Raw genomic sequence first — 12,565 nt, 5'->3', positions numbered from 1 at the left:
TGTATATGTGACAAACATAATGATAATACCCATGTTATGTGAATGGAGAGCTAGGGGTATAGTTGGCATGCCAAGAGTCGAGAGTTCTACGTGGTCTTTCGAGATATATATGTAATCCTTTGGAATATATATGTTGTTTTTCAGGACACATATTTGGTCCTTTGGAATATATATGTGATCTTTAAGGAGTGGTCCTTCGGGACATATATGTGGTCATTTGGGACATTTCTACGCGGTCCTTCGGGACAAATTATATGTCCCCCTATTCAGAATTTATACGAGCTGTGATAACAGCATATGTGCACAACCTTTATGTACTCACATATCTTTAGTTCTCAGAAGTATACATGGGCTTTAAAGAGAATAAATATATAAACTTGGTATGGTGCTATGTGTGTTCCTTTGTGAAATGATATATGTGTTTTATGATATATATATATATATAAAGGATAAGTACAAGATCATATGGAAAAAAAAGGAATTAATGATAATAATATATATAATGATAAGCTTGCTAATGATGAACTATGTGTATATAAGCCTTGTGTTGCATGATATGTACATCCATTTGTTAAGTAGTTATAGTTCTATTATTCTTTTACATGTCTCACTAAGTCCATGACTTAGCGTGTGAGTGTTTCACACGTAGGATCTGAGAAGCATCGAAGAGAAGATAGTAGCGGAGACATCATAATATCATTGAAGATCATATTAGAAGAAATTTATCAGTATGTCTCTTTGTTGTATATATATATATATATATATAACGTTGGCATGTATTTAAAAGACGAAATTGTATAAGCTCTGAACAATTTTTGTAAACTCTTTGAATTGCTATATGTAAATTATTTCGTATGTTTAAATTAAATATGAATTTTCCTCTATTTTATATAAGTAAATGATTTAAAAGGTTGATGTGACATCTCGGACTCGTATTCAGGTCAGATACGGATTGGGGTGTTACACTTCAAGTGTTCCTTGTCGATGTCCTTCAACTTTAATTTGATTTCAAATACTTGGGAGGCATTTCTAAGATCTGAGTTGTTTTCTTTGGTTGCACCCCACATATCTTTTGCAATTTTGAAGAAGAGGTAGGTGCGACTAATATGGTCTTCCATTGAATTAATTAACCAAGCCATTACAATCGAGTTGTTGAGTTCTCAAGTGCCATAAGTTGGGCATGTTGTGGCTGGTCGTGGGATATTTCCATTGATATATCCTAGTTTGCCACGACATCGAATCACTATAATAACCGATTAGGACCACTACAAGAAATTTTCTCATCTAGTCGATACTTAGTGATTATAAGAGAGGAATTAAGGTCCCTTGAGGGGTTCCTTGATTGATATTTAGAATCATTTGTGAGGTTTCAGTCTCAGATAAAGTTTCGACAGTGTCACCCATGGGAAGGAATAAACAGGAGGCAAGAGAGATTAAAGAGGAGGGACATTTGGGACGAGAGAATACAAATGACAGGATCAAAAAAATTTTAAAGCTCTGATGCCGTGAACAAACTTAAAAAGAAGATTATTACTTTTTGTTAATTAATTTACAGCCTTTATAAGGAGAACTAAGTACAAATAAGGAAACAATCCTAAAAACAATAACTTCCTAAGAATTAGAAAATAAGATTAGATCATACTATATAAGGTAACTCCTAGGACTAAAGTAAGTACTATCCTTAATCTTAGGAATTCTAATAGTTATGTCAGCTCAAAAGTCAGGACTTGCTGACTAGATTCATGATCCTGTTGTATCAAGGAATTAGCGGTCGGGATGCCGAGAAATTCCCGTTCAGATTTTTTGATAGAAAAGGAAAGTTTGTGGAGGTTTACTTACAGCAAACAAGCGAACCGATGCGAATGGAAACGTAATTGGCTGTTTCTGCTTCTTACAGGTTATTGTGCCTGGCATGCAACAGGTTAGTGAAGAACACAAGCAAGAGAACAATGAGTTGTTTAAGAAACTTAAGCATTTAGGTTACATGCGACAAGAGATGAAAAATCCTTTGAACGGTATCAAATTTACGCATAAACTTTTAGAAACCACGGCAATTTCCGAAAAGCAGAAGCAGTTCCTTGAGACCAGTGATGCTTGTGAATGACAGATCTTGGCAATAATTGAGGATGCGGACTTAGGAAGCATTGATGAAGGGTAAGTCTCCATTTAACTTCATTACCTGCATAATTTGACCGTAATCTCAACATTACTTCGGTTTGTTCGATTTGCTAATACCTAGAGAAACTAATCGACGAGTGAAATGTACTAATGTCTAAACTGTTTGCAGAAGCACAGAGCTAAGAACGAAAGAATTCGTTCTAGGGAATGTTCTTGATGCTATTGTCAATAAAGTCATGATTATGCTTAAAGAAAGGTACTTCTCCATGAAACTCCAACTGCAATCAAAACACACGGTTTGTTTCCATTTTTGCTATGATTTGTTCCTTTGTCTGTAAGAAGGTACTGTAAGCAACGGTTTCATTTTTCCATATTTCTGTAGGATTACTCACCCAGGCGAAGGCCTACCTTCATCTCTTGTTCAAGAAATGTTCAAGGACGTAAATGGTGGGATGACGCAGGAAGGACTAGAGCTAAACATGTCGCGGAAGCTTCTGAGCAAGATGAATGGACATGTTCGGTATGTCCGGGAACGCAACAAATGTTACTTCCTTGTAGATCTCGAAATCAGAACGAGGAAAGGAAGACTAAATGCATCACAAGCAGAGTATTAATCTCTTATACATATATATACAATATGAACAGATGCTGAGACTTTCTAGCAGTTGAAATGCAAGAAACCCCAAGCTATTTGTGAAATAATGATTGCAATGTAAAAGGTAAGCCTGCTCATATCTACAATAAGCATTCACTAGTTACATCGTTCGCGATAACATTCATTATATCCACAACTCGAAAAGCTTAACAGAAAACTAATCACAATATAGATGTATTCCTTCTCTGAGAGAAAAAAAAACGCTCAGTCAACAGGCATTCAGCATGCATAGTGCATAATCAAACATCGTCAAATTACATTCATCATAGGAGAACAAAAACAGAGTCTGCATTCCGAACTATACAATTTTCTGTTAATGGCACTAATGTTACGTTCCTTGCCATCAAAATCTCAACTCCCACATCGAATGTTCCGTTTTGGAACACTGAAAAAAGAACCCAAAATAGAAAGGCAGAACCCTACATCCTCTCAAATGGAAGACATTAGATACTGAACTCAGAAGTTCAAATGCTCAGGTAGCTCGCAAGAGCCTCTCTAGACTACATAATATTTGCATCCTATAAATAACAGATTCACCTCTTCCTATGCTTTTCTTAAGGTCGAATATGTACGGATAAGTTGGCCTTCATTGCCCCCTTGAATTTGGTACAAGGGCAATTTCCGGATATTAAGCTGTTAAAACATTTAAAGCTCTTCACCAGCATCTTTCTTTTTAGGGCTACCAGAAGAATCACCTGAGGGCAACCCATTTGGCTGGCAAATGATATTCAAAGTAGAGTGTAGATACTCTGGAATGCCCTACAAAAAAGAAAATTTCATCCTTATTATTCTATTGATGAAAATCAACTCTTCAAACAAAAAGATGGAATCTGATACTTGGAATTTAAAAATGGTCAAGTAATTGAAAAATGCTTGGGAATAACTTATGCTAGATTGCTAATGCTACCTGATCACCACCATCTGGGCCATCAGAATGAAAGAGTATTGGGCGGCAGCGCTTATCTTCATTCATCAAGCTTGAATTCTGGAAATGGGCAACAAGAGCCGTCTTTCCCTGGATTCGAGCATATGCCAAAGAAGCAACTTTCTCGCTATTAAACTTCTCCCACTTCTTTCCATTAAATGCCTGATAAAGTAAACATAAATCAATCCAAAGAAAACATTCCAAGGCGTCGGTAACAAGCTTGCCTTTCTCTTTAATAATAAGCACAAGTTTTCTTAGAAAGGGTCAAATCCAATCATTTTAAATACACCTAATTAAGTGTCTAAGACACACAGTAAAAAATATATTGAGTTAGAAAAATATAACCTCATAAAAAGGTATAATGTGTGAAGGGGACAGCATATTGATAAAGGCATAGCCCACATTGCACTTGTTCTGCATCACAAATGGGAATATACATCAGTAGGGACAGAATAGAAAGAGAAAAAATGGTCTAAACTGCAAATTAGAACACCAAAGCAATTACCTTAAAATCTATGGGCAAATAGAGGAAATCATAAGTCCCTTGGTGATTTTCATCAATGGCAGCCAGCAACATCTTTGAGGTATATCTGAGGATCATAATGAAATAGAAATTGTCAAATAAACGCACCAGTACTTCAAACATATCAGTATGTATTCAATATTCACAAACCAGAAGATTATAGAGGGAGACTGACTTATTTGGAATATTTTTTATCATCAGAGTTGTTCGAGTATCTTCACCGCTAACAATTTTATCCAAATCCAGCTGAAACTGTTTTTTGTTATCCAACTGGTTCCGATTATTTTCAACCCGTCTGCTCCGGCCACGCTCAGCCAGCCCCTCCATATTGTTGGGTAGTAGTCCAGGGTATAGGCCATTGCCTAAGAATACAGGGCTCAGCCTAGGTGAAGACATCATTCTCAGACTTGACGAACCATTCTCAGACGCATTCCGTGGAATGCCAATACCTGAACTCATAGCAGCACGAGAACCCATGTTAACCATAAAACCTCTATCGTTGTGGCCTACACCCATGCCTCCAAATGTAGCGGGACTCGTGAATGAAGCATCTGATGATTCTGGGAAGAAACCAAAGTGTCTTTCCAGCAGAACACCAGACGGAGCAGATCCGATGTGATGATGATGGTGGTGTTGGGATGAGCCTGAGAAAGATCCTTGCTGGCCTGAGTATGGAAAGCCATGGCCCTTTCCATTGGATGAAAATGGATGCTCCAAAGATGACGTTGGCCAGACGGAAGAGTTTGTGCGATCTGTATATGAATTTGGATTTCCCCAAAGAAACTGTGGCCCAGACATTGTTTCCATCCTGGAACCATTTGAAGGACCAAAAGTAGGTATGGTTCCATGGAATTGGCTCAACTTTGGCTCTGGCAAAGAATGAGAAAGTTGAAACCCAGTTCCATGGGTTGAATTTGTACTGGTTAATGCATGCTCTACATGACTACACCTTGCTTGGTCCTTGCCAATTGGTGCAACTTCCATTGAGTTCGAGACTTGGGGATGCAGGATAGAAGCCAGACCTGGTAATTGGTTGCCGATCGTTGGGCTCATGTTCCCAAAAACAGGGGACTTATTAAGAGAATGCATTGGACTATGCTCTATAGGACTGTTAAACTGTGCCCAGCTACCTGTCAGGTATATCACAACATCCTCAGTTTACAAAATAAATAATGGACAACCAAGCCATGTGCACACAAATGATAGAATGTAGATCAAACAGCCTTACCTGGAGGAGAATTGGCTATCGGGGAACCAACTTGATGTCTAAAACTCCGAGATTCATCTTGTTCAAGCTCTTGATTCAGATGCAACATCAAGCTATGAGTTGAAAAAGATGACCAATGTGATTTTTTCATTATTGTTATACTTCCGAAAACAACAAAGCAAGAAATCAAACAAAAAGATTCTAACAGATGATAAACACAGAATGAAAAAAGAAATTAAAAAATTAAAAAGATAAAATAGAAAATGTTTGATAGTGTCTAGCATGCAGCTGCCAAGATAAAGGATCCATCTAGCTATGGTTCTGCAAGGACACAATTGCAGTAGTTCTCATAGTGTGTATTTCCTTGAGGTGGTGGCTCTAACAGAATTTCATCTCTAAAGTCGCTTCTCCAAGCTCAGTTCCATACCAAAGACTTTGGGATGTTAAAACATTTCTTGGAAGTTGAAGTTAGCAGGAGTTAAGAGTGGAATCTTCCAATCCCAGAAAGAAGTATGTGCTTGATTTACTATCGGAGTAGGGAAAATTGGGAGTTAAACCATGTAGTATTCCAATGGTTAACCAAAGAAGGTGAATATATGCAGATCCTGATAGGTACAAAATACTTATTGGAAAGTTGAATTATCTTATTGTTGTCCTAAATCCTAATATCGCTTATCCAATAAGTGTGTTGAGCCAATATATGTCATCACCAATTGTTGTTGGAATGCAGTAGAACAAGTTCTACATTATTTGAAAAGTGCTCAATGACATGAAATTCTATATGGCAATCATAGTCATAATAGGATCAAATGTTTTTCAGACTTGGATTGGGCAGGATGCAAGGAAGATAAGAGATATTTTCACATATGGCAAAACATTATTAGGTCACATTGAAAAAGGCAAAGCCCAATGCTATCATAGTGCCAAAACCTACGAGGAAAAAACTTATTTTCTAAGGGAAAACAAGACTGATCAAATAAATACAGTTTTAAACATTAATACCAATAAAAGTATCGGGTTTAAGATATACATACTTCCGACGAGCTCCTCCGGGGCGACTAGGTTCAAGCTTAATACGTTTACCAGCTATATCACTTCTATTGAGTGACTTGAGAGCCTGTTCTGCAGCTCTAACATCGTAGAATTCAATGAACTTATGGTGTCGCTTGTACGGTGTTTCCCTTATCTGCTTTTACATGATGAAAAGACTATTTCAGAAATGTTGCACACAAAATCTCATGTTTGAAGCAAGCAAATATTTTCAAAAAGAAAAAAAAAAGCATCACCTCTCTGACCTCGCCATAAACCCCAAATATTTGACGAAGATCTTCATTTGAAACTGAGGGGTCCAAATTAAAAACTACTAAAGTTCCTTGATTAACATCCTTCTCTGATGGATTGTCCTAGTAGTATAGGTTGGGAAGAAAATATAAGGGAACCACATTAATAGAAACAACACTGTGGCAAAACAAATTAATTCGGGAATAAAAATGTTCTAAACCTTGGGAATTGAGAAGTGAATGTCAAGTTTTCTCCGTCTTAGTGGCTTGTTCTGTAATGCACGCATAGCTGTTCGAGCAGCACGGATGTCATAATAGGATATCATCACAAAGCCCCGATGTTTACATGCCGTATACAGAGTTCTAATATCACCATATTGCTGCGAAAAGGGGGAAATGTAGCAGTTGGATCAGAAAAGATAGGAAATGACTTGTAGTGTTTAAAACCTCATCGGAGAGCTAAGAAAAACAGGTTTGCCAAACTTCCATTATAGAATTTAGGGAACATATAGTTACAACTTTAAATTGCTCCATGCAATACTTTTAACTTGAAAAACAAGGAAGTTGCTAAATCAGAAAGGCCAGTCAAATACAGCACCTAAAACCTGCATTTCTGGCGTAAGAGCAATGCATCACAATTTCACGCCATGCATATGAAAAGGGGGGCAAAATAATATAAGTACTTCCAAAAGCAGAATGCATTTTACACAGAACTACAGAAGCCCTAATAAAGTGGTGACAAGGAATGCCATCGTAAAGAATTTTAAGAATTAATTACCTCAAAAAGAGCTCTTAGTTCTGAATCTTCAACATTGCTATTTATATTTCGAACAAATAATGTTCTCGAAGGATGTTCTCCATATGGATGTTCCCCAGCTATAGTTCCAACACCATTAGGAAGGCCATATTGGAGCATGTCGTTTCCAGCAACAGCATCAGAGAGACTTACTTTTGACATACCAATGGTCAGGCTCTCTTGTGGATCAGTTTCCAATTCCATACCTCCACCGCTACCAAATAGATCATACTCTTCTAAATCTTCCAGTGAACTAGGCAACCCTCTTAAGTCAAAATCATCCATTATGCCTGCTAAAAGCTCATTCTCATCATCAGGCAGCAAGTTTCCAACTGCATGGGCTTCAATGTCTCCAAGTGGATCATTGACTTCCGCATCTTGATGTAGGTTATTAAGATCAGATGGGACACATCAACAGACTGATAATTATTATCAGTATCATTTAAGTTCACTGCATACAGTCAAAATCAGGTCAGTCTTTCCTTAATACAGTATATAGTGAGTCTTTAAACAAATGCTGACACTTACACTTTTCATGCGGAAGAACAGGCAACGAGCTAGAAAAAAGGGTAGCATCACTTGAGGCATGGTACGAATCAGAACTATATAAAATCTGCCATGCACTTTCCACTTTCTTTGATTCCTTTGCCATTGGAATCTTAGTAGGATCTAGAGCACACATGATTAAAAAGGCCAATTAAATGAGAAACCACACCTCGTATATTGGCAGCATAAAGCAAACAGATTGTAAAATTACCTGACACTGAATGTTCAGCCGACTGCATCATTGCATTGCCTTCTGCCAAGAACAAGGGGACAAAATATACATCAGCCTTATGAGACATTGAACATTGCATGCTTGACAACTGACTAAGAACAGCAAGAAACATACTCTAAAATTGTTATGGAGCAATGAGAAGTTTTAATATAAAGTCAAAATCAAACAGCCTGCATAATTAACTCTTAAAGTTCCTAACACCATGACATGTGGTAAAATAGTATCACAAAATATCTAGATCTTTTAAGCCTGAAAAAGTTGAAGACTTGAATTAGAATTCGAGTTCAAGTAAAAATCAAAGGTCTTATCTTTTTTATGTATTTAAATGCACCAATAACCTAAGTTCTAATTCCAAATTCAAGTGAGACCAATTCCAAAACCCAAGGTAAAAAAAAGGGGTCCAATCAGCTAAAAATTCAGTGTTTTGAGCAATACTCCTACAATAGCAATCCTACTATTCTTCAACATCCAATACCAAAAACAAATATTATCTGTTGACAAACTCAAAAGACAAGCAAAACCCAGAAAAACTTATTAAAGAAAGCTGATACCTTTAATACCAAGACTCAAACCTACTTGCTCAAAAAAAAACCTAATTTACATTAAACCCGGAAAATAAATAAACTTCAAATAAACCATAAAAACCCCACCAAAACAGTAAATTGAATATACAACAACCAAAAGAGAGAAAAAAATAGATTACCTGAATGAGGTTCAAAGAGTGTGGGGAATTAAAAAGAAGAAATAATTAACTGATTTTTTTCAATAGAAAGCTCTCTGCCACGATCACACGCAAACAAAACACAGAGAGAGAGCCGTGAAGAGAGAGGGTTTGAAGCAAAAAGTACTTTGCTTTCTCTCTCCCTCTTTATAAGACTTTAATGGATTTATTTATTTATATTTTTTAATTTATTTCTTGAAATAAAAATAATTTCTTTTGTGAAATAATGATGATTGGACGAGTGGAGTTAAAGAAGCAGAGAATGATTGAACAGAGAAGAAGAAATTGAGGAATTATGTGGGAATTTAACTGTATTTAAATATGGTCTTGGGGTCCGGAAACGCGTTCAATGGAAATTAATATTTGTTTTTACTTTTGCGAAACAGTTTAATCCAATCATTGACCTCGGGGACGAGGTGGAATTGCAATTTTGCCACTAACTAGAGGTTGCTGGGAGCAAAATCAATGATAATTAAATTAGGGTTAATAATCCCATCTCGATTCAATTTGGTTTAATTTAAATTAAATTTGAATCAAATGAAAATTAATTTTAAGATAAAAACATCCAAATTAAAATAATAATATATTTATAAATGATTTTATTTAAATAGAAATATTTATTATTTGAATTCAATTCACTGTTATGATATTTAAATTCATTACCTTCTTTGCTTTTAGTTTTCTAAACTTATTAAATGCAAATTTAGATGCCCAGAAGAAAATTTAACGAAGTTATATTTAAATTTAATGCGTATAATAAAAGGGCTTTTAATGATTATACATTTACAAATTTGAATATAGAAATTACTGAAAATTGAAGAGAAAAATAATAATTAGTATTAAAGTTCAATAATTCATAACTTTTATTTACTCGTAAATTAAAATTTGGATAATGTGTTGATTAAAAGCACAATGATTACATGGCAGGATCAAATCCGTAGATAAGTGAGAAGTTTATCGTATGACGGCTTAATATATAATTAAGAAAATATATTATCAATTTTATTATTATTTTTTTAACAAAATCGATAAAAATTACCGAAAATATTATTATTTCTACTCAAAATATTATTGAGCGTTTTATCGAGTATGGTAATATATCCTGTAAAGCGTTACCTAAAACATTATTTTTTCTACTAGATATATTATCAAACCCAATAAAGCACCCAATAATAACAAAACCGGTAGAAATAATAATATTTCCGGTAATTTTTTACCGATTTTGTTAAAAAATAATAACAAAACTGGTAACCCTTTTCTTAACCGTATATTAGTTTGTCGCACTTAAGACTTCCCCAAGTTTACAAGTTAATAATGTTTATCTTGCTTGACACTGAGGTGTTGAAAACTGGGTATTTGCATTTTTGGTACTTAAATACCGGATATTTGTTCTTTAGGTAGTATTTATCGGTTTGTGCTACAGCATGTTAAGTTCGGATACCTAGTAGTTAGGTACCCGTAAAATTTGAGTACTCATATTTTTTAGTAACGAGTGCTAGGCTTATCTATTTTTTAATTTTTTAATTTAATTTTTTAAAAATCACATAAAAAATACATAAAATTCTAAAAGTTTATTATACACAATTCATATACAAAATTTAGTGATTTGAAGTTAGTTTTAGGATAAATATTTGGATATATATATTAATGTTTATTTCAAAAAGAAAAAATTAAAGTTATTAATATCGATTGTGATTTTTTTTCGAATCTCATATTGACAAATTAATAAAAACTTTTTGTAAAATTTGAAACTTAAAAGCTCATAATACAAATCTAAGAAAAATTAGGATTTAAATTTAATTTTAAGGTAAAAAGGTTAGGGAACCTAAAATAAAAATATAATTTAAACTATATATATATATTAATATTATCAAGTCGGGTCGGATACTCGATTATAAAAACGTTTAACCCAAACCCTGGCCAACTACCCAGGAAAAATTACCCCTTTATTAAGTTCGGGTTGACAGCCAGATCAACTTGGTGGAGTATTTTTTAACACCCCTACTTGACAGGAGTTAGGTGTTGGGATCGAAGAGGCTTAATTTGAGACAACCGAAAAATGCACAAGGGGGTGAATTGGTAAGAATTTGTTTAGGGAGTAAGGAGAGTAAAAGATAAAAAATTGGCAAAACGATTTATAGTGGTTTGACTTCTCAACTAAGTCTACCTCCACTACCTAAGCTCTCACTTAGGATTTTTTAACAAATTCTACAAATTAATGTTGGTGTTGTGTTTAAGTCAGACAGGCCCATCAATATGATGTTCCCTGTAGATGTATCTCATCGCCAAATGAAGTAAAAAATTGAGAGAAAACTTGGAGCTTCTATTTCATGTTTAAGTTATCAACACCTGATGCAACACACATCTCCCGTATACCTTTCTGTATACGAGATTTGGATGTCACCTTACTTTTAAAATAGTTTTGTCTTTTGAAAACCCTTAAAAGTTTGTTTCAAAATTTAAGTTAAAAATTTTAGCACAATGATAAAACAATCATCGAAATATACTACCAAAATGTCCACTTTATATACATTACAGAGCATTTTTCTTTAAAATTTGATTACATGCCAACAATTGTTCAAATTAAACATGATTGTCCTACCGTTACTGATGAGAGTCAACCTTAACCGATGATATCTAATGCTATAGCTGCACTCCTTATTTAATTTGTCTTCGCTTTTACCTACTTGTGGAAACAACACATGTTAAGTATTTACTTAGTGAGATATAATATTATAAAGATAACACAATTTATACATAAGTATTTTATGACTATTGAATGATGAATTAAATTCCATAATCCATAAGGACCCGATAAGCCTTTCTCAGTTAAACCATAATTCTTTCATACAATTATCAGAATTATTCTTAGTAGACCCAACATATTTATCCTTTTGTATATTTTCCCCATTATTCTTAATTTGCCCTTTGTACATTAAATGAGAAATTACTATACATGCATTGCACCAAAGTGTCAATTGATCATGTATCTTTTATAATCATCATGGTGGTACCTTAAATACTGTTAACATACCATTTTGTATTTTCATTTTGGGACATCCTTTCATGCCCATTATGTATTATTTATGTTTTTCCTGTATGACATCCATCTTACCAATTATGCATTGATGTACATTATATATATATATATATATATCATCCTGTCATATCACTTATGCACCGTTTATATCAAAATGCATTATAATCCTTTTGTCTTTTACCCAAAGGCATTTAGCCTTTCATCTAACTTGCATGATTGACACCTTTCTGTCAAATGCACAATTAAGCCATTAATCTTTTACTTTTAAACAGATCATACTCTAATAATTAGACAAATTATCAATTAACTATTTAATTTCATTATAAATTCTATAGTTTTCACTTGTAGTGCCAAAACAGTCATTCCCCAAACATTTCTATAATTTACATGGGTTGCACACCCATTACCAATACGAAAATTCATAAACTTATTATGAATTTCTTAGTTTTTGAACTAATTCGTATCATCTATAAGGATTAAATAAGTCCTTATTATTGAAACCAAACTCCTTTTATAATTCTT

At 34.4% G+C, this 12,565-nt stretch overlaps 1 protein-coding gene and 1 pseudogene across 1 annotated transcript; one reads left to right on the top strand and one right to left on the bottom strand.

Annotated features, from left to right (window-relative positions):
- Nucleotides 1-1,709: 1,709 nt before the first annotated feature.
- On the top strand, nucleotides 1,710-2,739 carry LOC120170832 (annotated as a pseudogene).
- A 270-nt stretch (nucleotides 2,740-3,009) lies between these two features.
- On the bottom strand, nucleotides 3,010-8,848 carry LOC120170867 (protein MEI2-like 5). Its single transcript, XM_039178714.1, is given in 14 exon segments — nucleotides 3,010-3,532; nucleotides 3,681-3,860; nucleotides 4,044-4,112; nucleotides 4,204-4,288; nucleotides 4,397-5,351; nucleotides 5,450-5,541; nucleotides 6,463-6,614; nucleotides 6,715-6,831; nucleotides 6,930-7,088; nucleotides 7,487-7,914; nucleotides 7,917-7,955; nucleotides 8,033-8,173; nucleotides 8,262-8,303; nucleotides 8,843-8,848. Coding segments are annotated over 13 exon segments (2,562 nt in total). The 5' UTR covers nucleotides 8,293-8,303; nucleotides 8,843-8,848; the 3' UTR covers nucleotides 3,010-3,418.
- Nucleotides 8,849-12,565: the final 3,717 nt, after the last annotated feature.

This window comes from Hibiscus syriacus, unplaced genomic scaffold (genome assembly GCF_006381635.1).
Source record: "Hibiscus syriacus cultivar Baekdansim isolate YM2019G1 unplaced genomic scaffold, ASM638163v2 tig00111794_pilon, whole genome shotgun sequence".
NCBI lineage: Eukaryota > Viridiplantae > Streptophyta > Magnoliopsida > Malvales > Malvaceae > Hibiscus > Hibiscus syriacus.
Note: the sequence above shows the minus strand (reverse complement) of the source record. Positions and strands in the feature narration are given on the sequence as shown.